This window comes from Pseudoliparis swirei, chromosome 18 (assembly GCF_029220125.1).
Source record: "Pseudoliparis swirei isolate HS2019 ecotype Mariana Trench chromosome 18, NWPU_hadal_v1, whole genome shotgun sequence".
Taxonomy (NCBI): Eukaryota; Metazoa; Chordata; class Actinopteri; order Perciformes; family Liparidae; genus Pseudoliparis; species Pseudoliparis swirei.
The window spans coordinates 27,738,026-27,763,751 of record NC_079405.1 but is presented as its reverse complement, the minus strand read 5'-3'; the positions used below and the strand labels follow the sequence as shown (position 1 = coordinate 27,763,751).

General features: G+C 46.4%; 1 protein-coding gene across 4 annotated transcripts; it reads left to right on the top strand.

The window, feature by feature from the left end:
- Positions 1 to 221: 221 nt before the first annotated feature.
- On the top strand, positions 222 to 25,520 carry LOC130208418 (ataxin-7). Of its 4 annotated transcripts, none has more exons than XM_056437526.1 (14): positions 222 to 341; positions 1,444 to 1,544; positions 4,350 to 4,404; positions 5,227 to 5,439; positions 5,672 to 5,740; positions 11,283 to 11,387; positions 17,841 to 18,090; positions 18,622 to 18,974; positions 19,324 to 19,406; positions 19,780 to 20,072; positions 20,379 to 20,562; positions 20,683 to 20,804; positions 20,911 to 22,057; positions 22,637 to 25,520. In XM_056437526.1, exons 4-14 carry the CDS (start codon positions 5,235 to 5,237, stop codon positions 22,652 to 22,654), a joined length of 2,829 nt encoding a protein of 942 aa, XP_056293501.1. In that variant the 5' UTR covers positions 222 to 341; positions 1,444 to 1,544; positions 4,350 to 4,404; positions 5,227 to 5,234; the 3' UTR covers positions 22,655 to 25,520. The 4 variants fall into 4 exon arrangements, with proteins under 4 accessions (XP_056293501.1, XP_056293503.1, XP_056293500.1 ...); XM_056437528.1 differs by having other exon boundaries at positions 4,350 to 5,439; positions 18,622 to 18,757; positions 18,860 to 18,974; XM_056437525.1 differs by lacking the exon at positions 4,350 to 4,404.
- Positions 25,521 to 25,726: the final 206 nt, after the last annotated feature.

Sequence of the window (25,726 nt, the reverse complement as noted above, 5' to 3'; positions counted from 1 at the left end):
TAAAAGCGTCTGCTAAATGACATGTAATGTAATGTAATGTAATTTCTCATTGAAAATAACAGCCCAGACAAACCAGTTTGACGGTGGAGAACCCGCTTTTAACTCCTCAGCGTGCGTGCGTGCCGGAACGTGCGGGCGCGCGCGCAGTGACGTCTCCGTCCCAGAATGCAGTCTGGTAAACAGACATGGAAGCGCCAGGTGAAGACCTCCACAGAGGCTGAGCACCGCACACTCGCTCCTTTCCCCCCCCCACCGTCTACTGTCTCCTTCCGCCCGGTTCGTCCCGGTTGATAGATATCCGGCCCGGTGTCACGCGCGCGCCTCCCGCGTCCGGAGCCCCGGTAAGAGTAAACTTGTTGTCGGATCCGTGACGACTGCTCATGACTTCTGCTGTGCTGTCAGGCTTCTGCCAGCTTCCTCGCTAACGCTAGTCATGGCTGGCTACAGGCTGGAGCTAACATGCTAATGTAGCCGCCGCCGCTTCCCCGGTAACGCGCGTGCCAGTCACAGACCCACACGTTACCGGGACGGAGCTCCCATCGCACAACTCACGCTGGGGACCTTGTGTCCGTTTTAGTTTTTTTCCACGTGTGTTTACCAACGTCTCGCCGCCGACGGTCACCGTCCGTCGGCGTGGTTAACGGGCAGAGGTGGGCTAATGTCAGCTAGCTCACAGTTAGAAAACGTCAAGTAAAAGAAAATCATCACACAACTTTACTGTTGATAAACTTTTTTTTTTTTGGAGCTCGAACCTCGATTGGATTGAGCCTGAGCCACGTGTGCTGACATGTTTATGTTGTAATACAGAAGGCTGTTGGGGGAGATCACTGTTGCAGCGTGGAATACATTCACTATAATGACAGAGTAATAGACAGTGAGTCGGGGTGCCACTTTAACACGATCTTGTGTTGCCGCTCAGTGGAATTATGTTATTGTTGTTCACAATTCTGTCTCCAAAATACAAATTTTCCCGCTGATTCTCAATGAGATTAGTTTAATATATATATATATATATATATATATATACAGACAGTTAACAGCAGAGACCAGAGGTTCATTGCAATATATCTCACTTGATTATATTATGTGAGTTTGCATATGTTTGACATTATGAAAATGCAGTATACTACAGTTCATATTGTTATTGGGACATTGTTTTCCACCACAGCGACCATCCCTTATAAAGGTGAGCACACAAACCAAACATGTTCTTCATCAGTAGCTTTTGAATTTAATTCCAATTTGAAAGTAAGTGGTTGTAATTCATCCACACACAGCAGTTATCATTGTATGGCGTTGTGTTTTTGCTATTTCTATGAATATATCGCAATAGGTCTTTCATCAGTTAAGACAACAACAACAACAAATCAAAAGCTGTCACTTCTATCTCAGTGTGACTGACTCATCTTCTCTCAATGTGTGTGTGTGTGTGTCTTTCTCCAGACTTCCTCTCCAGTGTGTGTGGCGGCCATCGATCACCAAAACTAATGAGTATCGGTTGATTGAGTTCAATTTAACTTCCTTTTTTTCTTATTTTTTCCAAGGTAAGATTTCCCAGCTTTTCATGACACTACATTCGTATAACCAGCTACTGTTTTCTTTAGCTACACAACAATCTCAAGGAGTTATAAAGTGCTTAGAGATGTTTACAGAGAACTCACTTACTTTCTAAAAAATTAAACTTTAGGAAAAATGTAACTTTAACCTTTAGAAAACACAAACAAGCCATACATTTTTGGATTGTTTGTGGATATCAGAAACTAAGAGTTAACAAAAAAAACATCTATCCATGTAGTCATGTTAAAAATGAGTGTGCTAGCCTAGGAGAGGTAGCGAGTATCTAGCAAAAGGAAAAGACCTTTCATTATTATACATTTACTTACCTGGAAAAACAAAGCATCAGATCAAATCAGTCCTGAGATGAATACCATTTCTACTTTGATGACATGTTCATTGGTATTCTGTTTTCGTTGGGACTTTATTTGTGGACGTGTGAGGCAGGGTGTTAATGTTATAACTTTTTTAATTAGCACATAAATCCTAGCCGGCGCGAGGGGCAAAGCTGGTTTGAAACAGTAGATGGCGTTTTGAGCCATTTATTAACCAAAAAAATCCTATTTTTATAGATTTGGTATAAATGTCAACATTAACACCGGCAGTGTTTCATTGCAATACAGTCATATCATTTTAGTTTAACCCTTAAAAACACATTTTAGTGTGCAGTACCTCTTTCATATAATTTTATCAAAATGTGATATTTAGCCTGCATTTGACACAAACATCCCTGTTATTTTTTATAAGTTAAATAATTTGCCTTGCTTTAAAAAAAACATAACAGATGCACTTCTGATCCAATGCCAGACATTCCCACTGCTACTCGCAGACTAACACAAATGCATCAATATGCCATGACTTAAGTGTTGGTCATTAAAAGATGACATACCAAACATTTCCTCCACAAGGTTTCTCAATTTGTTGCTGTGTATAAACGGTTAATTTTCACATTTCAGCACAAATAGATGTTCAATGCCTCGTAAAAATATGGTCAATGTTTTGTGTCATTGTGGGAAATCTACAGTTGTTCATCCCACTGATTATATAGAGAAGAGCCCTTTGAAATCTGAAGAGTGTCATCTGTTGACATCGTTTTCAAACATAATGCAAAGTGTATCTTTATACTATGAGTACTATACAGTATCAAAACCATACAGTCTGGGTCTGTCCCTTTTAGTTATTACAGACTGATGTTTGACAGACTCCAAATGTACCTCCGTGGGTGTTTCAAAATGTTCAGACTATAATACGAGTGTGTTCAAATACCTGTAACACCATATTATTATTTAGTATCCCTGAAAAAAGATTTAGAATGACCCAATACATAGTTTGTCAAATGCAGTACCGGGAAACCCGACTGCATTCGGTGTCATTTTTCAGCCCGCACGCCAGCATGCTCTCGTGGCTTTTCACCTGAGGACCCGTTGCATCGTCTGAGCTGCACACATGACACAAACCTTCCCCTCCTACATGGCCTTTTCTTTTTCCACACGTTGAGCTTGAGCACTACTCACTAACCGCGAAGCGAGCGAAGGGCGAGGTTCAGAAAAAAATGTGACAAAATATGATGTCCCAATTGTATGCGTACCGCATGCAAAAGCACATGGTTTGTACGGTCAGCTTCAGTACGCACTAAATGTAAAGGGAAAAAGTATGCGTCGTAGAACCTCCCAGACCACCTCTGAATGGGATCAGATCTCAAAGCGTTCTCAATGCGTCTGGGGGGCATTCACACCTTGAGCTGTCCACTTGTGATCGGACCCCTCCACGACGAAATGTTATTGTAAGGTGTGAACGGGGCCAAAGAGAGAGACTGCATTCTGAAACTCAACATCCCTCATAAGAACATATTTGGCGAGAGTCAATAGTCGAGTCTGGAGTGTTTATAGGTATACCATAAAGAGAAATTAAATAACTCTTTTTTTACTGTGCGATACTGGCAAGCTTTTTTATTTGAATTCCTTTCTTTAGTGTTTGTTCAAAGACAAAGCCAAGTTCCTGAACTGTACCCTTGATATTAGTAACTGCTTTAAGGTCATTGCTGCTCACGGCCAAATGGGAATTCATTGGACTTCTTAACCAATTTAGGTGGAAGATTTCTTCCGATTTTTCAAACTGGTCTTGTTTTTTGAATGTCAAATTGGTGGCGGTGTCTTAACCCTTGTGTTGCCTTAGGGTCAATTTGACCCGATTCAATATTTAACACTCCTGCCGCCTTAGGGTTAATTTGACCCCATTCAATGTTTAATGTCTGTGTTCTTTCGGTAGTCAACAAACAAACATAAAGTGCCTCACACTTAAACTTGGAAAACAATATTAATTCTAATAATTTTCTGGAGGTTTTAATTGCTGGCGTCAAATTGACCCCAAGGGTAAAATATGTTAGTAAATATAAAGGTAACAGGAGGGTTAAACATTGAATCGGGTCAAATTGACCCAAAGGCAACAGGAGGGTTAAGCATTTCTGATGATTTGAGATTGGAAAAGAAAAGAAGTTGCTTAGATTAACCACGATGTCATTCATATAAAATGGGAAGGACAGCACCAGATGAGGACGAGACATGTTTGTGCCTTTTTGTAAGTCGAGTAACTCTTATTACTTTGTGTCTGTCTCTATACTCAATGTTGTCAGTGGCAAGGAAAAGAAAGTTCTTCCATTTCTTGTTTTCACTTTTGTTGTGTGTGTGTGTGTGTGTAAGCATACGCATCATTGTGGAAGGTCGCACAAGATTCATTGTAAAAGTGAAAGTCAGGGCTACTTGGCTGTGTGTAACTCTGACTTTATATTTCTTTAGAGTTTAGCAGCCAGAGGCGGAATCTGTTCAACCAAAACTCCTTCAAAGACATTTAGTAAGCGACATAATTTGAGTCAGATTGGATTTCAAAATAACAATTACTGATCCATCGTCTATGAAGATCAAGTCAACTTATCTGTAAATGTGTTTCTAGTATTGTATTCTTGTGTGTGGAGGCTGACATCATTGTTAACATCTACTTGCAAAGCATACTACACATCATACATAGGGTTACACTGACACCGATGGTAAGTTTATGTATTGAACACCATAGCAATGTTGTTGGACCCATTCATGGTTAAAATGGGAATATTTAGTTTTTGGTTGTGCATTTGTCAGGGCTGATATGTTTTGTATTTTATTATTTTATATTTTGCCCCATAAACATGACATTAAGAATGTGCACACACATGGTGTGTAGACTGTAAACAGGCATCCCCTAGTGTGGCTTAATACATATCCAAATCAGTTGTATTCTGCCATACGGTGGTATGCTGAATCATACTTATTTCTATGTATGATATATATTTCCATATAAATCCTGTAGTACTAATGTATATCGCTTTGTAGCCACCCCTAACTATGTGTATGTCATATTTAATTAATCACGGTTTAGCTTTAACAAGCGATATAGTTGAGTCTTGCATTTACAATAACCCACAAACCCCTTTATATATCCAGTTAATTCAGTATATTGTCCGCCATTTGTTGTATAAGCTTTGTTTGAACACAGGTTCTTTAAAAAAATAAAAATAAGAACAGTTTTTGCGGGGCGGGTGCGGCGCAACAACACGCGTTTGCCCCCGTCAATCAGGGGGAGCCGTCCTCCGGATCCCGAGCGCTACCAATGCTGACTTCTCGTGTCGTTACATTGTAGCGGAAAGAATGTCGGAAAGGGCCGAGGATGACGTCAGGGGGGAGCAGCGCCGAGCGGCCAGGCAGCAGCTGAAGCAGCAGCAGATCCAGCGGGGAGAAGGCTCCACAGCAATGGCGACTGTTGCGGAGCGGAGAGCCTTGCCGAGTCCGGACGCAATGCTGGGACAGCCGTGGGGCAACTGGGTCGACGCCGCCAAACTCAACGGCACCGACGGTGAGTCCCCCCACCCTCACCCCCGCTTCCCGAATGTGCGCGAGGAAGCGAGGTAGAGCGCGACAGTTGCCAGTACTGTCCCCCCCCCCCCTTTTTTTTGGCCGATTCCATGCCGTTTTTTTTAGTTTTTTTCGGTGCTGGAATACGAAGAAACGCGACTGGTAGCAACAGCACGAGCAGGCGAGCAAGTGCAACTATTTATGGGTCCGTGTCTGATCGCCTCGTTTTTCAGGTGCCGAATCGGAGGAAAGTTTAAAAGACTTCGGGAAAAATCGTGAAGCCATGCGTTTGTGCAGAGAAGGTGAGTGTGTGTTTGTGCTTCTTTCTTTTTTTATGACTTCTCTCTGGTTCTTGAGGTTTGCACACACACACGTGTATTCACACACTTAACACGCCTTAACTGTAAACCAATGCGCGGCGTGAATGGACTGCACACCCGGATACAATAAGTGAAACGTGTCTTTATTATGTGGTAGTTGGCGTTTACGTTTGTCCCTGAAGTAACTTCACGGTTAACAACTTCAGGCCCACACATAGTGACATGTGTCGTATTCCGATTGGAGAAGGCATTTAATAGACTTAATTGTGCATTTGACGTGTCTCTAAAAACAACAGCAGGGTATAAGGTGGTAATAATGTTAAAAAAAAGTTACGAATTATATTACAACTCGTATGGCTTTACGAAATAATAACTCAAAAATGTCTGTTAAAACAGGAGTTGTGATTGTAAAAGTCCCTCTTAGCCGTGTTTTGAATGGTATGGAGTTAGAATATGTCTCGCTCCTATTTCACGAGCTGCTTCCACACAACATGTGACAAACGGCAATGTGTTGTTGCCACATATTTAGAGAAATAATGTAAGCAAATTGATCAAAATGCTCAATTTAATATAACTTCTTAATGTCTCTTGAAGTGCGTCCCCACCAACCACCAGCACGTCAAGTCAATTCCTGAATTATTCAGGCCGTATAAATGTAAACTTTGAAAGTGCCATCATGGTGGATTAAAAATAAACAACAACAACCAGACTGCTTTGATGGGATCGGATGGATATGTTGCTACCGCCTATGCCAGGATTTTCTCTTTTAGCTGATGCATATTTATATATATATATAGATATATGTATGTTAGGTTACAGTACTGGGATCCAGTGATGACATCATTCATGAGACAAAGGTGATGATAACACTCAACAACAGGAACACTCATAATCTGTCTTCTTAATGATGTTTCAGAGCTTTTTGAACTGCAATTTTATTTTTGGAAACACCGTGTTGAGCGTTTGCCGTCAAGCCTGGATTTAGAACAACCTCACTCCACGGCTAAATAGCTCCAACAATAAACTGGCACCTCGTTTAATTATGAATCACGATTTCCTCCCCGCAAGTTGAAAACCGGGTAAATTTATCGAACGAATGATGAACTAGCTACGGTGGCGCGGTCTGAAGCCGAGCTCGATAAAGTTTAATGAAAAGTTTCCTGCTCCGTTAAATGTCACGAGCCGTCGTCCGCAGCGACTTCTAATCGCGGGGGATTTTCTTTCTTCCCATTTGCTCAAGGGCACGTGGCACATCAAATGTGACCTTGCTGTTTCGGGACGGTCACGGCGGCTTCTCGGACGCCGAGATTAACGCGCATCCTTTTCCTTGAGCTGCGTGTAGAGAGTTAAAAATAGATTTGTCCTCCGTTGTTTTTTTTTCTAGTTCTATTTTATTTGCGTGGACGGCGACGGAACGACACGTCGTTAATTTTAAGGCGATCGCGGTGGTGTGATTTAACTCTCACTTAATCTCGACAGCTTTTGGGCTCGTGTAGAACGCCGTCGGACTCTTGATCCGTCCGACGCTTTGGAGGAGCGCTTTGACGCTTTCTGCAGAACCGGGCTGAATCTGTCCGGAGTTGCATCTCGATGAGGAACGACCAGAAGGAACCGTCCCTTCATTTGGAGACGTGATTTTGACCCACGCTTATGTCATCAGGGGGTCTAGATTTAGTCTTTTCTCCTCTCCACGTGTTGCTGTATAGGTTAATCGGCGACTACTTGACGGGGCACCTGTATTGCGTTGTGTGCATTGTGTGCATACCCCTAAGACCATCGCACCATGACACCCACCCGTGAGAAAAATAGAGCTTTCATACAAAAACAGTGTAAGATGCATTACGCTAAGGGGGCGATTCACCTCAAGGCCTGTGGTCTGCTGTAAAACAAGTGGAGAAGATGTATGTCCAACAGAAGAAATCAAGAGAGTCTTAATGCTCTTATGAAATGGGCTCGAAACATATCTCTATCATCGGCGTCCGTTGGCGTCTCATCAACACGTGTGTGTGTGTGTGTGTGTGTGTGTGTGTGCGTGCACGTGGATGACTGCACCTCTCCGCCATGACTCACCACCAGATTCCTCCTATGCCATTCTAACACATCCAGATGATTAACACATCGTAAAAAAAAACTAATGACGGACCGATGAATCAACTCGTCTTCTAGCGTCCCTTTTTGAAAAAAAAAACAAAATACATTTCACAGTCGGGGAATCTGGGAAATGTCGTGCGGGCGTCAGCCACAGGTCAGATTCAGCTCGGAGGCAGCCGGAGCTGCTGCTATTCCACCCAGACCATTCATCACTGCCGCGCAGGAGGATGCTGAGATTAACTGGACTCTCGCTCTCTTCCTCTGTCTCTCGCTCACGGGCTCTCTCTCTATCTCTCTCTCTCTCTCTCTCTCTCTCTCTTCCTCGGCTCGCGCTCGCTTTGTCTTCCTGACGCCTCGTCCGGCTTCTCTGCCTTTCTTCTCTGTGTTGTTTCTTCTTCACTCCCCTTTCCTGGGTTTGCTCGACCGTTTTGTCTCCTTTCTCCTCCACGGTAACTTCTCTCTCTCTCTCTCTCTCTCTCTCCCCCCTTTTCATCTCCTCCTTGCACAGGAATAAAATGGAGCTTGAGAATGGGGGCAGTCACGGTGGCGTTGGACCACTTTTCAAGTCGGTACAGTTCAGTCGGTGCGAGTGCGTTGTGTGTGTGTGTGTGTGTGTGTGTGTGTGTGTGTGTGTGTGTGTGTGTGTGTGTGTGTGTGTGTGTGTGTGTGTGTGTGTGTGTGTGTGTGTGTGTGTGTGTGTGTGTGTGTGTGTGTGTGTGTGTGTGTGTGTGTGTGTGTGTGTGTGTGTGTGTGTGTGTGTGTGTGTGTGTGGGAGGGGGTCGTTTTGGAAAACGCTCCCCAAGTCAACAAACGGCAGCCGTTTGGGAGTGAGCCTCGTTCGACCTCTCGCTATCGATCCGGCGAGGAGATCTGTCCGGCCCGGTTGGACGCCACAGTTCTCGGCCTCCTTCAATAAAGGGTCCGGGAGAAGTTTTTAAAACTAGAAGTAGAATACTCACGAGGGGTTATCGATCGATGGAGCGAGTACCTGCGCTCTCTCGTTACGACTCAAATCCGCTGCCGCTACAGGAGACTCGCTGAGACGGTTGGGCTGATCCTGATATGTAGAACAGCACTCGGGGCCAGCTTCCAACTTCTGCTTCTCTTTGATTGGCTTACGCAAGCAGCCACCGGCGAGTCCTGCCCTCGCGTCACATTTCTGCACTTGTTCTCTTTTGATAGCAGTCCGACCCCCTTTGCTTGTGCACACCGGGTGCTGTGCTCCCCCCCCCCAACTGTATATAATAGACACGCCGTTGTCCATTAAGTGAAGGCATTTGCCTTTTTCTTTTTCTTTTCTTCCTCCTTGGCAAGACGCCAGCCGCTGTGAAATAAGTCCTTTCGCTCGGCGGCTGTTGAAGGAGACACTTAGCCGAGTGGCTTCAGACAATTGACGAGTAAGAGGCGTCAGGCTCGTCGATACCGCACGAGCCTGACGCTGACCCCACTGAGAGGGGAATCCCGCCAGGTTGGCTGTTTTATTTATTTATTTATTTATTTTATACGGGGCTTTGCTTAATGGCCCTTATCCCTTCCAGACGTGTTTAGGGATGTTTGGAGAACCCTCAACGGCCCCGCTGGAGTGCACACTGAACAGTGGCTCCACTTCTCTCCTCTTGTATCGGGTCTTCATCTCATCACAGCACCCCCAGGCTAATCTCTCAATTAGCCTCCGTAATTAGGTGGTGTGTGTGTGTGTGTGTGCGTGTGTGTGTGTGTAGATGATCAATGTTGATCACATCCTGGTGAAGCAGCGGCGCCGTTTGCCCTCGAGTGGTGTGCCGAGTGCGAGGCTCGGTCGAGATGCTGCAGCTGCAGACTTTGGAAGTCGTGCTTCGTGTTGTTTTCTAATCGTGTGTCTGAAGGTTGCACTGGAATATGTTATTGTTATGGATTTTAAACTTTTATAACTTGACAGACTGATAACAACCAACATATCTCTGGTTTGATTGTTGGACTTCAACTGACTATTTTGTATTATTAATTAATGTTCCTTCTCACTTATTCAGTTAAACGTCAATAAATGTTGTTCAGAATATTCTGAAGCCCGAGGTGATGAGTTCAAATTCTCAAAATACTCTGTATCCTATCCCATTCGACAAAATTAGTCCAACCGTGAAACATCTGTTCTCAAATGTTGCATATTTTTGTTGTGTTGATTCTCTAATCGACAAAGAGTTTCTGCTCTATTTGATTGTTTATGTTGTTTTCGATATGATTTCTGCTGCAGTGTAAACATATTTAAGAAGTATTGTTTCGTCTTTTGCACAAAGACTGCCAACGAGCACGAAAGATGGAGAAGTCCCTCAGCAGACGAACGACACAAGCAGCATGAGGCGGATAACAGATTACATTCGATTTCTTCCTGATAGTCACAAATATTCCACGAGCGATTTATGCGACGTTCGTTTCTCATGTGCTGCGTTTGTGGCGGGAAACCGTTCACATTTTATTCTCTCGTTCCTGCTTCATTGCGACGTTCTCCATAAGCAGTGGGGACTTTGCTCAGCAGTTTGCATTGAGTACAAAAACAACAACAAATTGTTTATGATTGGATTCAATCTATTGTCATTGCACAGAGTACAGGTACACAGGTACACAGGCAACAAAATGTATTCTCTGCATGTAACCCATCCTTAGTTATTAAGGAGCAGGGGGCTGCAGTGATGCGCCCGGGGAGCAACTGGGGGTTCGGTGCCTTGCTCATGGACACGTCGACGTGCAATGAATGGGGAGAGCGGGGATCGAACCGACGACCTTGGGGTTGCAGGACGACCCCCTCACCCCACTGAGCTACAGCCGCCCCTTTTTTTGCATGATGATGTGTCCATTCATTGTATCCTACGCTTCCTTCTTCAGGGATCGTGTGGAAAACCTGGAAAAGTTATGGAATTTGAAAAATGGTTTTGGAAAAGTCGTGGAAATTTGCTATATTCACTTCTTCGTTTACGCTTTTAAATAATTAATATGTTTTTAATAGAAAGACGCTCAAAATATAAGTCGGCATACGCTCATTCACACTCGCGGCGAATAAACATTTATATAAATGTTTATTCTTTTCCTCAAACTACTGTCTCTCATTCGTTTGAGTCATTTAAGGTTATTTACTGTATGCTTTGGATTTCTCATTGTTAGTTTAAATACGACATTTTCTCACTTTTTCATGTCTGCAGCGAGATTTCACAAAACATTCGGTCATGGAAATTTGGTTTTAAAGTCATTGGTCAATATGTGTATGCACCCTGCTTCTTGATGGGAGCCGATAAAGTGAAGCGATGCTATTAAAGTGACGCTACCCGCGATCTTGAGCTATTGCCGCGCTATGACAACCGATGATTGATGTTTCAATGAAGAGTCGGCAGTGTGTTGCCAACTGGGTCCGTTTGATGCGCCTCTCCTTGACCGCTCTGGTTAATTGTTCCCTTGTGTGCAGACATGCCCATATTCGGCCAATGCCCCGCACAGGACGACTTCTACCTGGTGATGTGCAACCACTGCGGCCAGGTGGTGAAGCCCCAGGCCTTCCAAGCACACTACGGTAAGTGTCATGCACATGCACACCAGGGCAGGAAATGTACATGTTTTTTTTAGGGGTTAATTTCCCCCCACTGACTGAAATACAGGAGCATTTAAAAATACATTGGGGGCACTTTTTAAAACTTGTGAAACAATATTTAACCTTTTGTTCCAAATTAACAAATATACTTATTTAGGCTTACAGTATGTGATACATTTTCATACAAATGTTAATAATAAGACTATTAGGCAGGGGTCTACAGATTCAAAGTGTTTTCTTAGATTTTTTAACAAAAAGCAGACAATCATACAAAATGTTATTCTTATTTCTTTGTGGTTATCTATTGTTACTACATTTTTTAAATGACTGAACAATTATAACTTATTTCTTTGTTTAAAAAAAAAAGTTCTAATGATATTTATTGATTTATTTTAGTTCCTACTCAGTACAGGCAATACAGAAAAGACACAAAACAAAGAAGAAAACAAAATGCTATTAATTAACCTTTTGTTCAAAAATAATAATTATACCTTTTTAGGCTTACAGTATATGAGCAGTTGTCATAAAAATGTAAATAATAAGACTTTTAGGCAGTAGTCTACAGATTCAAAGTGTTTTCTTAGATTCTTTTGAACAAAAATCAGACAATCATATAAAATGTTATTCTTATTCCTTTGTGGTTATCTATTATTACTACATTTTTTAAATGAGTATTAACAATTATAACATATGTCTTAGTTTTTTAATAATTTAAAATGATATTTATTTACTTTCTTTGTTATAGTTCCTACCTAGTACAGGCAATACAGATAGGACACAAAACAAAGAAGAAAAACAAAACGCTATTAAATTATCATAATTATTAAAGGACATTATGAGAGCATTTTGTTGCCCCTCTTCACGTGATATCAGGAGCAAAATTATATTTCCTATGGGCAGTTTGCCCTTTGACCTCGTGTACTTCCGACGCTGATGCACGCACACCTGCATGTATTCGGTCATTTTTAATGCTCACACCATGTAGATTTAGCTTTTTGAAGAGTGAACGTTATCGATAACGCCCACGCAAGAAGTGCGAGTGAATGGAGTGGAATGGAGAGATGTGAGGAGGCCGTCTTCATCTGTAAGAACCATATACCGCTTCAAGTGGTGGTGATGCCTCGCACATCAGAACACTCTGTGGTATCACTTCTCTCCCCGTGTCTTTTCTCCTCCACCACTTTACTCCACACAGTAACCCGAGATCGGGCGGCACAGACTTTGATTTATTTATTTCACTCACTGTCTCGTGTGTGTGTGTGTGTGTGTGTGTTTAAATTCAGTTAATATGTGATGCGGTTCTCTCGGTCTTTTGCAGAAACATACTTTTAAAAAACATTTTTTTTTTGCCATGCACAAGCCGGATGCGATTTCTGGTTCTGCTGATACTGTAGGTGCGTTTGTGTGTCCAGTAGTTAAGCTGGATCCCTTTTGAAGTGCGAGAGTAAGTGGGTGAATTATAGATCCGTAAACGGAGCGACTGCATCACTGCGGATCTCTTTTAAACTTCACAGTGTTACCGACAAGTTCACAAACGCCCACGCCGGCTGAAATAAATGAGTCTGTTCACCCGCCATCTCGTTTCCCTGAAACTTTGCAGCGACAGTCTATTATGTAAATCTCTCTGTTTTGACGCGAGGGTGCCCATTAATCTTCTGTTAATTAAGCCAATTTGAGAAGACGTGATTTGTTAAAAGGCTGTGAGCGTGAGAGATGCGACGCCTTCGACCCTCATTAGCTCATCGCTACATTCTCGCTGCCTCTGAATCACACATCTGATATCATTCTCTTCTTATAGCTTGCTCCTCTTTCTTTGCCTCCCATGTCAGTGGTGTGAAATCCCCGTGAAAGTGTGACAGCAGTTACAGTTGTCGAGGTCCGCCACTAGAGGGCGGTATAACGGCACATGGCTCCCGTTGGAACCGTCCTCGATAACAAGAGACGCTTCCTCCCACGCTGCTAAACGACAGACTGAATGAGCCTGTCTGGACCAGACCTCTCGTCACGACTAGACTATTACAGTCGGGTCCTCATACCTGCACAAGTGATTTATTTAATGATAATTATCTAGACATTAGAGGGCATTAAAGTGCCTCTGAAGTAAAACGGTGCTGACGGCACCCTGCAGGCGGCTGCCGTACATCTTGTAGATTGAGGCATCTCTGATCATTAGAATAGTTCACCATCACTTGTATGCTCCTGAATTAGTATATAGATTTAATTTACGTCTCTGTTTGTACGTGGGTGTGTTCTTTACTGGGCTTTTCTCTTCTGGCAGAAGAGGTGGCAAGTCTCCAAAATCGCACGGCTAGAATCCGACGACGTTTGCCGTTTTCTTGTCTGTTTGATCGTTTGGCTGAAACGATTAATAGAAAAGTTGGCGAGTAACTTTCCTTCACTTACCGCCTAATAGTTTCAGTTCCCCACACAGGAACGGCGTTAATATAAAATAAGACTCCGTGGCAACGCTAATGTCTCTCTCCCTCACGAGGTCGTTACAGGAGGACCTCGTGAGGCGTCGGCGCGGGGCGAAGGCGCCGAGCTCGGCACATTTTAAGAGGGTACCAATATGATGTTAACATGCTTCTTTGAGCCCATCTTTTTCCCGTGAGGCTGATCTTAGCAGGGTGGGGGGGGGGGGGGAGTACCAGGCTCTGCTGCTGTGTTATGAACTAGTGGAACTCCTCACGGCGCCACACACTCGTTATGGGATCATCCACCTTGAGCTGAGATGGCGAGTGGACGAGCCGCCGCGTCGGCTTTCATTAACTAGATGAACGGCGAGACCCTCGTCACACAGCCAGGGAGTCCCCTCGGCGCCGAGCCAACTCACCGGGTGGAAGAGGCTCTTCCCGTTCCTCGCGTTCCTCTGTTTTTGTTTTCCTCCACTCCCCTTCCATTCTGCCGCTGGCATTGTCTCTCTCTCTCTCTCTCTCTCTCTCTCTCTCTCTCTCTCTCGTTTCTCTGTTTCTTCTCCCCAGTGTCGTACTTGTTTCACGCTGTGGTTTCCTGGTGTGAGTTTGTGCTCTGTTGACTGTGACCGAGACAGCAGGGGAAGGAGGGAGGGAGGGAATGTGTGTGTAGAGACGGGCCCTTTTTAGATAAGAAGAGAGATTCTTTTTTTCTTCTGCCTGGAAAAGGAAAGATTGGAAGAAGGCGATGTAGTTTGAAGGTGTGTGTGTGTGCTTCGTGTGTGTGGCTGAGGGTAGAATAAGGAGTGGCTACTCCGTGCCCGTGCGTGTGCGTGCGTGTGCGCGTGCGTGTCGTGCGGCATGCGTGCGCGTGCGTGCGATGCGTGCGTGTGCGTGTGCGTGTGCGTGCGTGCGTGCGTGTGTGTGTGTGTGTGTGTGTGTGTGTGTGTGTGTGTGTGTGTGTGTGTGTGTGTGTGTGTGTGTGTGTGTGTGTGTGTGTGTGTGTGTGTGTGTGTGTGTGTGTGTGTGTGTGTGTGTGTGTGTGTGTGTGTGTGTGTGCATCCCCAACAGTTCCTGCAGCAACAAGCTTGTTTGCCGATGACCGGCTGAGCTTCAGCCTCCGGCTCGGTTCTCTGCTGAGCTCACCAGGCGACCACAGCGAGCCGCGTTAGCCGGCTGCCGACACCGATCACCTCTAGAGCTCCTGAAGCCGAAACGCTTCCACTCTCCGTGTGTTTTCACTTCGTTCCTCAACATTTAGCCCGCGACTCTCTCTTGAGGAGAAAAGAGTCGAGTTGACCTTCAGTTGCCTGTTTGTCCTTCTGTCTCTCTCTCTCTGTCTCTCTCTCTCTGCCTCTCCCTCTCTCTGTCTCTCTCTCTCTCCCTCTCTATGTCTCTCTCTCCCTCTCTCTGTGTCTCTCTCTCTCTCTCCCTCTCTCTCTCTCTCTCTGTCTCTGTCTGTCTCTCTCTCCCTCCCTCTCTCTGTCTCTCTCTCTCCCTCTCTCTGTCAGTGCGGTTACATGATGGTATAATTCGAATCTTGCTTTAGTCGGACTATGCTATCTTTTGGGGGATCAGCTGTTCTCCCAATATACATGGCAGTGAGTAATTCGAATCATTGGCCGAAAGCATGTCATATCCGATACGATAGGCGGCGCTGTTTTCATTACAACTCGTGGTGATACAGCCATTTCCGCTTGACCTCTTCACCACCACCAACAACAACCAACAACAACATCAACATTTCGAGAAAGAACCATGAACTTTAGTATGTTCAAATCCTTCAATACATTAAGCATAAATTCTGTCTGCTCTTCGGTCCAGAGATGTGTGGCTCTTGTGTTCTCCATAGCGTTGTTTGCAGCGCCGCCGCTCCCATAACGCGCACGACGCTTCGGCCAGAGGGCACCAAGTCCTGAGGGGGCACCACTAAATAGGCAACTAATAAAATCCTCATAGTTATAATAATTATAATGCCGATATTATTTCAGTCTAGAAATATTAGGCGCCTTTTAGGCATGTATATCACAAAACAGGCAGAACAAGAGATATATTTAATCGCTCAGCAACTCTCCCCCCCCCCCGTTAACACTTCTCGGGTCGCATCGCTCTGCCGTGATGCGCGCCGACACATCCGCGCACACAGACCCGATCTCAGGGGGACATCATGAGGAGTTATGCTTAGGGCACCAACATGGTTAGCAGCGGGACTGGTTATTTGTTGCAACCTGGCCGGCAGAAACAATTTATCGTCTCTTTCGACTTCCGGGTCACGACATGGGAGGGAGGGAGGAGGGCGGCGGGATCTCGAGCATGCGCAAAGACGCAAAGTCCAGTTCCGAATCGAATTCAAAGTTACATGCCGCGAGAGTCGAATTATCAACTGGATCGGACCGAGCTATCCAGGGGTGTTAATCGGACCGAAGTCGGACCGCACATAGTCCGACTAAGGTGTTTACATGAAACGGATAATTCGATTTCAGTCCGACTAAGCCAATAATTCGATTGCATGTAAACGCACTGACTGTCTCTGTCTCTCTCTCTGTCTCTCTCTCTCTCTCTGCCTCTCCCTCTCTCTGTCTCTGTCTCTCTCTCCCTCTCTATGTCTCTCTCTCTCCCTCTCTCTGTCTGTCTCTCTCTCTGTCTCTCTGTCTCCCTCTCTCTCTCTGCCTCTCCCTCCCTCCCTCTCTCTCCCTCTCTCTGTCTCTCTCTCCCTCTCTCTCTGCCTCTCCCTCTCTCTGTCTCTCTCTCCCTCTCTCTCTCCCTCTCTCTGTCTCTGTCTCTCTCTCTCTCTCTCTCTCACTCTCTCTCTCTCGCTCCAGTGCATTGCTCTTCATTGACTCACTTCTGCCTGCTGGCAAACAGAACATTGCTTTAAAAGCTTCCTTTGTGGTGGAATGCTCCTTTAAGCTGCTGAACCCCGAACAACGGTGGCGTCTTTAAGTGTTATTTATAAAGAGCTTCTAAACTCCTTTTTGTTCTCTGAGCTCGAAAAACTCCCGAGAGGTGTGGACGCTCGGCGTGAATATAGCAAAAGGAATGCTTTTTTAAAATGGAAACGTAGAAGTCTGGATTTATCCTTAGAAGACAAAAGAGGATACAGACAATAAGAATTGGATAACTGGCACTCAATATGTCTCATTGGGCAGCAAGCATCATGTCAGGAGGCATGCACCTTGTTTTCTCGTGGAATGTGGATACACCTGAGCAAACGACAGGAGCTTAGCGAACAACAGCTAACTAATCCCACCATGGACTGAACCTCCGGTAGACACACAGGGAGGGGGAGGGTGGGGCATCTGAGGGCCGGGCACAGCAATGCTGTTTGTTTTCTCCTCCAGTGGCCGTGGTTTCCAGACTACGACATGTTCTCTCTCTCTCTTTCTCTCTCTCTCTACTTATGGTCGGCGCAGCAGTGTCCGTCTGTCTGACCCCTCTGACCCCAGGGGGGCCCAGGATATCTGTTAGGGAGCTGCTGCTGCTGCCGCCTCATGGCCGAGATGAAATGCTTTGGTGCAGGTCACTGTAACTTCTAAATATTACCCAAAAAAAGAGAGTCTCGTCTCCCTTGCGGTGACGATGTCAATAAAGTTATTTTGAGTGTGCCTTTTCATTGTCGTATGCGGTTACTAGAAATAGCGAGCGCGTCCTTTTGAAAAGGCCGAACCCGTCTGTGAACTGGCAGCAGACCAACGTTCGACTACGGTTCTTTTCAGAGGGAAAAGTACATTTAGTTTTGGATGCGAGTCCTCGGTGGTAAAACATGTTCCTCGTGTCGTGTCGCCCTCACCTGACTGCTGTCGTACCGCCTTCGACAGTCTGCAGGAGATGAAGTTCTTGACCTTTTGGGCTTCTGTTTCAGCTTATTTGTTGTCCCGGGTAACCTGCTCACTCGATCCCGACAGTCCCACGCCTCTTAACCTAATTACTGCCCCATTGATGTTCTGTAACCGTGCTGGGTCAAAGCGCTGTGAAGCCTCGCCCTGGTTAATGATCGTGTGTTTTTTTTGTCCCGTCGCTCCAGAGAGAAGACACAGTTCGCCCATCAAGCCGGCCTCCGCCGCCCCGTTCCCCGTGTCGGGCAGGAACAGGACCGGCGGGCCCGGGCTGGGCTCGGCGTCCGCAGCCGGAGGCGTCCCGAGCCGACCTTCCGCCGCCGGAGCTTCAGCCTCCACCTCCAATCCCAAACTCCTCAAACCAGCCAAAGAGAAGCTGCCAGACATCCCGCGAAGAACCCCGTTTGCAGCCTTCAGGACACCCCAGCTGGACAAGCTGTAAGTCCCTCCACACCCAGAGGACCACGGCTGGACAGGCCATCGTATTTTTATATTAATATATACAAGTTTACGGCACTGATTCTTTATTTTCCTTCTATTTCAACAACTGTTGCCTGTAATCTTTACTCGGCTGTAATTGATTAGTGTTCATTTGGCTGTCGCCTGGTGTTTGTACATTTACACCCGGCCAAAGAAACGACACTTTAGTCGTAATCTTGACGAGTTCACAGGCTGCAGTCTCAATGAAGACGAGTGGTGAGTGCATGATGCTGCCAGTATTATCAAATCCTCTCACTTGGTCCAGGCCGGTGCTCCGGGAGAGCTCCTGTATTTTGACGCCTGTGTTCTTCATGTCTTACCAGAGTGTTTGATGACCGATGGGTCATGTAGATTTGTGTTTTGTCCTCCCAGCCCCCTCCATGCGTACACATCCGTCCCTCGCCACGCATTCCTCTCCGGCTCCGCGTTCCTAACTCTCGGCTTCCTGCTGGCCGCGCTCTTCATCTCTGTAACCTTCTCTTCTTCCAGCCTCACCCCGGCTGTCAAGGTGGAGAAGATGCACCTGCGGGTGGACTCGTCGGCCAAGCTGGTGCAGGCCCAGTCTGCCCCGGTCGCCACCGCCACCACCACCTCATCCCCCTCCACATCCTCCTCTAGCACCACTGTGAGCGCCAACACTACCACCACCACCATCACCTCCTCCTCCTCCTCTTCTTCCTCACTATCAGCCCTTAAACCAGGCCTTAACTGTCCCTCCATACCAAAGCCTCCGTTACTGGCCGCGGGTCCGATTCCCAACGGCAAGGGTCACCTCTCGGTCCTCTCGGACAAGAAGCAGGACAACAGCAGCAGCAGACGCCACCTCAGCAAGAAAGTGACAGGTCAGTGAGAGGAAGTGAGGTGAAGGTGCTCTTCCAGTTTAGATGATGACAAACAGTATCTTTAATACCGTCTCATTCAACATATTTCAAATCCGTAATCAGTAATCCAAAACAAACATCCACAGAGGGTACTGCATGTTTTACCCACAATGCATCAGTATATTTACCACAGGTATTAAAGTAAAAAAAGAAAACTCAATCCACTCGAATACCTTCACAACGTCACGGCCGTCGGCTTTAAGAGACTGCGACTCGTCTCGGATGAATATTCTAGTTTTCAAGATGTCACAATGTAGACAAGTAACCGTGCTCTCCTCTCCTCTCCTCCTCTCCTCCCTTGTGCCTTCAGAACGTGAGTTCATTGCCGATGTCCACTGTGGCGTTGTGGATATGACCGCTCGGAAACCATGCACAAGATCCCTAACATGCAAGGTGAGCGCCGGCGCTACACAGAGGCATCAATGTCTCACTGGGATCTAGGAGATTAAATAAATGAATGACATTTCTGAGTGAGGGTTATGAAGACCATCGGATACCATCGGTCATTCCTGCTGTCCTCTGTCCTCCTCAGCCAGCAGAGAAGTTCACCAGAACAAACTGAGCTGAACACTAAACGATAGACGACTTCTGTTAGTGTGTGCGGAGTTGAAAGTAGAAAAAGTACTACGAAAAAGCTAAAAACTAAAAGAAGTACTGCTAAAAAGCACCGTTACGTGGCTTATGAATACTCTGATCCTATTAATGTATCATCCCATCATGAGACCCAAACCTTGATTTGACCTTTTGACCTCTCGTGTCCCACCAGACACATTCCTTAAGCCAGCGGCGGGCGGTGCCCGGGCGGAGGAAGCGCTTTGACACGTTGCTGGCGGAGCACAAGAACCGAGCGAGGGAGCGGGAGATGGAGAAGGAGAGAGAGCTCCACCAACCCACGTCCCAGCAAAGCGCGTCTCTCAGGGACCCTCACCCCGCCTCCCACCTCGCCGCTGCTGCTGCCCACGACGCCCACCCGGTCGCTCATGGCAACGGCCCCGCCCCAGACGCCACTAAGCCTTTGACTCTCTGCAAGCCCAAATTTCACAGCCCTGGTCTTCCACGGTATGTCCTGCACCAGATCTGTTCTTGTATTTCATTTAGTTTATATATATATATATTTAAATGTGTGTGTGTGTGTATATATAAATAAAATAAATGAATTAAAATATATATATATATTTTATTTATATATATAACAATATATTTTATTTATATATATATATATATATTAAAAAAATAAAAATATCTATATACGTTTATTTATATGTATGTATACATATATTTATTTATATATTTAAAAATAGATGTATAAATATATATGTATGACTATTTTAATATATATGATCGGTCACTTTATCGGTCCATCAGACTAAACAGTGGTCACGGCGGCGTTGCCCCCGGAGACGCTGCAGTCGTCCACGAGTCGTCGCACCACGCCGCGCCCGACGGCTTCTCTCGGCCCTCCAGCGACGAGGGAGAGAACGAGGAGCGCGAGGACTCCGCCGACAAGCTGGACTGTCACTATTCAGGTTATCACCCTCGACCGGCAGCTGTAAGTGCACCCGACCGCCGCCGGCCGCCGTGTGGCCACGCAGCCGCTTCTTGGGAGGAAGGATTAGCTTTTCATACATAAATATTGCTTTTATGAAGTCCTGATGTTCTCTGTTCCCAGTACTGTACGTTTGGAAGTCGACTGTTCGGGAGAGGTTGCTTCTCCTTCGACAGGCGGTGGGACAAAGTGCGCTGCGCCCTCAGCGCCATGACGGACAAGCACGTCAACTCTCAGATGTGGAAGTAAGTGCGGGCGCCCAGTAATAAGCCGACCTCGTCGGTTACCGCCGGCCGTCCTCCAACCGTTAAAAAGCTGTCGCTAACGAATGAATGTCGTTCCCCGTTGCAGGAAAATCCCCTTGGCCTTGGAGAACTCCTCCTCCTCCTCCTCCTCCTCTGTTGCACCTTCCCACAGGACAAGCACAAACTCTCACGGTAGCACCCCCTCTCCAGGCTTCCTGGGCCCCCCCGCCGCCTTGCCCCAGACTCCTTCCAGCCAGTCCGTGCTCTCGTACGGCACCACCTTAAACGCCCGCGGCGCCGAGCACCCGGCCTACGGCATTGCGCAGGCCCGGCAAGTGTCTTCGTCGCCGCAGATGCCTTCAGCCCACTCGTCCTCCTCCTCCCCTTCCTCGGCTCCTTCCCTCGCCTCGGGCCGGGCGCTCAAGTCCCGCTCCTCCAGCAGCAGCACTACCAAGTCGGCGGCGGCGGCGTCCTTCAAGCCCAGGGACGTCTCCTCCGGCTCCTCGTCGGCGCCCTTCGTCCCCAACTCCGTGGGCAGCGGGGGCGGAGCCAACAGTAGCAACGCCGGCTTCGGCTCGGGGAAGAAGAGGAAGAACAGCTCCATCCTCTCTTCTTCATCCCACGAGTCCCCCTCTTCGAATGCCATCTACTCTTCTTCCTCCTCCCCGCTCAAGAAGAACTGCGTGGCCGTCGGCAGCTCGGGGAGCGCCTACCACCACGGCTCGCTGGGCCCTCCCTCGTCGTCGTCGTTATCTTCCTCCCACGTCGGGGTCCACAGCGTGGGGCTCAGCTGTGGCCCCACCGTGCGGACTAACTCGCTCAGCCTCAAGGCGGAGCCTCCTGGGGGTCCGGCGGGCGGCTCCTCGGGGCCCCCGGGGCGAGGGCCCCCCTCGGGCAGCCCGGCCGAGTCCATCAAGCGCATGAGCGTCGTGATGAACAGCAGCGACTCCACGCTCTCTCTGGGGCCCTTCGTCCACCACCAGTCCTCGTCCTCGTCGGACCACCACGCCGCCGCCGCCGCCTTCGGCCACCACGCCGCGGACGGCCGGCTGGAGGGCAAGAAGCGGAAAAGCTCCCCCGCCTCCAGCGGCATTCATAGTGGTGGAGGAGGAGGTGGAGGAGGTGGAGGAGTGGGACCTGGACCAGGGAGACCCAAAGTGGCCAAGTCGCCCGCCATCAACAACATCCATGGGAAACATGGGCGGAGTCTCCCGGGGACGCCCGGCGTACCAAACAACTCCCACCTCCACCAGGTGGGTCTCCTCTCTGCTCCGTGGTCTAGGGGGGTGGTTTCCATGGAGACGGATCCACATCCACTCGACCGCTGGTTCCTTCAGGGATGCACCCCCGACCAGCACAGGGTCTGATTTAATATACACAATACCGTTTCTCAACTTACCCTTCTATGTTATTGAATATTTATTATATCGCTATTTTAAAAGGATGCTCATTTTAAATATATTTTAAAAAGAAATCCCACGTACCCCCTGGAGAGCCTCCACGTACCCCCTGGGGTGCCTTCAGGTACCCCCTGGGGTGCCTAGTCCAGGTTAAACAATGTCTACCTTCATCCACAGAGAAAGATATTTCTGAGAGGCCTGAACTTATTTATCGTTTATCCCATAAACATCTGATGTGAAATAATGTTCACGGTGGCTTAAAAACATCGAGATGTATAAACGATGACGTCAGATTGTTTCGTTTCTCAAAAATCTCTCTGAATCTCATCAGTTTGCCAACATCTTAGAGAAAGAATCTAAGAAATCTATGAAATCAAAAGCCGTTTTCTCTCCTCCGGGCTTGATTTTAATCTCTTCGCTCTCGTCCCGCAGCCGAAGGCTCGGCCCTGACGGCGGCGCCGGCCTCTGTGGACGGTGGTGCCGGCGGCGGGCGGACGGGGAACCGACTTCACAAGGCCTTCTGGAATCCAACCCACGTTACTCTCAGCTTCCCACAATCCTCAGGGTGGAGACGACCTGGTCAATGTGGTCCTTACGATTTCTCCCAAAGCCATGTGTGCGTGTGCGTGTGTGCGTGTGTGTGTGTGTGTTGGGAGGAGGGATGCGACGGCACTGTATTTATAGCGTGGCGTGCCAGGGGGTCTACTGAGCGAGCCCAGGACCCCCACCCCCCCACCCGGTATTCAGAGAGGTCTTCCTGTCGGAGGAACACTTGACCTGTGTGTTAACGAATGAGTGTGTGTGTGTTTGTAAGATAATTGTTCTCGCGTCAGATTCTGCTGGACTACTGGACTTTCCAACTTGATTACACCCCCAGCGCCTGATCTCAGAAGCCTTGGAAGGAGAGGAGGAGGAGGAGGAGGAGGAGCAGCAGCAAACTGTGACTCGCATCGCCTTCAGCGACGCTCCGTCACGTCGTCGTCGTTTCACTCGTCGCCCGTCTCTTCCGGCGATGCGTTCGAGGCCGTCGGGACGATCTGGTCGATGCTTTTGTTATTGCCCAGAATAAGAAATTATGCAAGTGTTACCGGTTTTTCTTCTTTTCTCACAATGAACTACAAAAAGACTTTGTAGACGTCGGTGAAGACGCTAGTCGAGCTTTCAAATGTGAAGCGGACGGAGGACGCCTGTTAAGTTCTCCGAGTCTTTCTCGTTGTTGAAAATGATCGCCACAGTAGACCCCGCCCCCCCCCTGACTAAACAACTACTTCCTCCACAGGCTCTGCTCAGTTGTCTCAAAGCTTTAGCCAGAAGCCAAAAGCCGCTTTCAGCTTTGCCAACTACTTTTTTTTTTTTTTTTTTTAACTTTTTATTTACCTAAACGAAAACTAAAAACAGGCGGTCCGACTCGCTCCGTAAAGCGCTCGTGTTGCGGCGCCTGTGTGGGTATGAAGAAAAATCTGTGCAAAAAAACAACAAAGACAACAACCGTAATATTATTGCCATAACTCTTTTTGTTGTCGTACCCCTCTCCGCTGCGTCGAGCTCCTCGGCTTCGTGGGCAGATGTGAAATGTTTTCTTCTCGTTTCGTTCCTCTTACAAAGGGAATCAGGTACGGCGCGTCTTAACTGGAGCGAACTTTATGCACGTCACCTGTCTTCTGTGGGTTGGATCCTCCTGTGCGTGTGAACCACTAGTCGGTACGCGACGACGTCAGTGTGAGTGTGTGTGTGTGTGTGTGAGGACAGATTGGATATTCCTTTGTGAAAATGGAGTCTTAAATCAGGCAATACGTGTCGGGGTGTTTTGCTTATCTTTGGGAGTCTGGAGCGGGTTCTATGGTGCGAGGAGATTCATGGCGATGGCTTCACCGGACGTGTTCTGGAACTTATGGATCCTCCAGTGATGTCAGTGTGGAAAAGTAGGAGGAAAAAAAATAGATTATTCCTAATTTTATTTTATTTCCCCCTGTAGCCTAATGTATCAAAACAAGTATTGGAGTTTCCCTATTTGAGAATGCATATTTTGTTAAATTGTACATAGTGAAATATGTATTTTTGCACAGGCATTTTTTTCGTACGCGCAGAATTTTTTGGTACAATCTTTAAAAAAATAAAAAATAGACGGGAAGACAAATTTACAAAAAATCAATTATTTATTTCGTAAAAGATTCTTTTTTTTTTTAAAAGAGAGTTTGATTATTTGAAGTGGTTCACTGCCAAAATCTCTAGAATGCAATACGCCATATATGTAGAAGCTGAAGCATCTCATGAATCATGTGTGGAGGGTGGAGCGTTGCCACTGTAGCATGCGTTACCTTTTTATTCACTTTGCAAAGGTCTCCATCACGCGGGCTTTTTTTTCTCTCTTTTTTTTAAAGCGGATGATTTTTTTACGTGGCTTTATTAATCGACAAAAATGACCCAACCGGCCTGTGATTCCGACGCTTCATTCACTCTGCAGACCTTAAACACATTTCACGACTGAAACGGGGGGGGGACAAAACAACAACAACACGAAGCCGCTCGCGTCATCGTTGCCAAACAAGTAATTTTCAATCACAGCTTTTTTAAAAGAAATAAGTTTGCAGATTTAAAAAAGAAATATGAACATTTTAAAAGAAAGTGCCTGAATTAGTTTCTCAGCTCGACTGTTTTTGAGGACGGTATCGTTTTGGGTTTGTTTCTAAAACCTTTTACTTGAATATTGGAAAAAAAGCATTTAGGCGTTTGCTTTTAAATCTGCCTATAAACCCTAAATCTGGTCAAACCTGAGATTGTCAGCAGCCCAGTATGAAACACTTGTGTTGTTGGTGTTTTTAAAATTGTTTTTATTAAAAAAAGGGGGGCGGGGAGATTAAAAGTTATCCAGACGAGACGTGAAGATGCTTGAGATCCTCTCTGATTACGTAAAGATCTTCAATCAAGTGTTTTGCTTACTCTAAAAACTCCACCGACGTCTCCACTTTGTTTTCCAGCCGATGGAAACACGGCGGGGGCGTTTTAGTTTTTATTAAGAGCACCAGAGACTTGGAATGTGAACGTGAGAGAGAGAGAGAGAGAGAATACAGCTGGTGTTTGGGAGGAAACAATGAATCCACCATTCATATTATGTAAAAGCGTGTATAGATTTTGTTTGTTTTTTGTATACATTATTAAAATCATTTTTTCAGCTGGACTTATTGTATTGGCTGCTATGTAATTCAAGAACAAAACATAGGTTAGAATTAATATTTAAAAGAAAAGATTGTATAGTATATTTGTTTTGTAACAAGTTTCTGTAAATAAAATAATTTATACTGCTATTTATATGAAACGACGTCTCTGCCTCGTTCCTGAAATCTGCCTGACGACCAGTCAAGTGTACATCACGCCACTTTTAGCACATCCATGTTTCAAAGTGCCATAATTACAGTATATATATTCTTGAGTTGGATTCTACATGTCGTGACACAAGGTCAGTGACCTTGACTTCTGATCACATCGTTATTTCATCCGAGCAGACAAAAGAACGGGTCCAAA

What these genes read in the sequence shown, in the direction of transcription:
- LOC130208418 (XM_056437525.1), top strand. Translation starts at nt 5,235, where the DNA reads ATGTCGGAAAGGGCCGAGGATGACGTCAGGGGGGAGCAGCGCCGAGCG. An exon ending in ACACCCCAGCTGGACAAGCT is followed by an intron (nt 18,091 to 18,621) that starts GTAAGTCCCTCC and finishes CTCTTCTTCCAG; the next exon opens with CCTCACCCCGGCTGTCAAGG. An exon ending in GTCAACTCTCAGATGTGGAA is followed by an intron (nt 20,805 to 20,910) that starts GTAAGTGCGGGC and finishes TCCCCGTTGCAG; the next exon opens with GAAAATCCCCTTGGCCTTGG.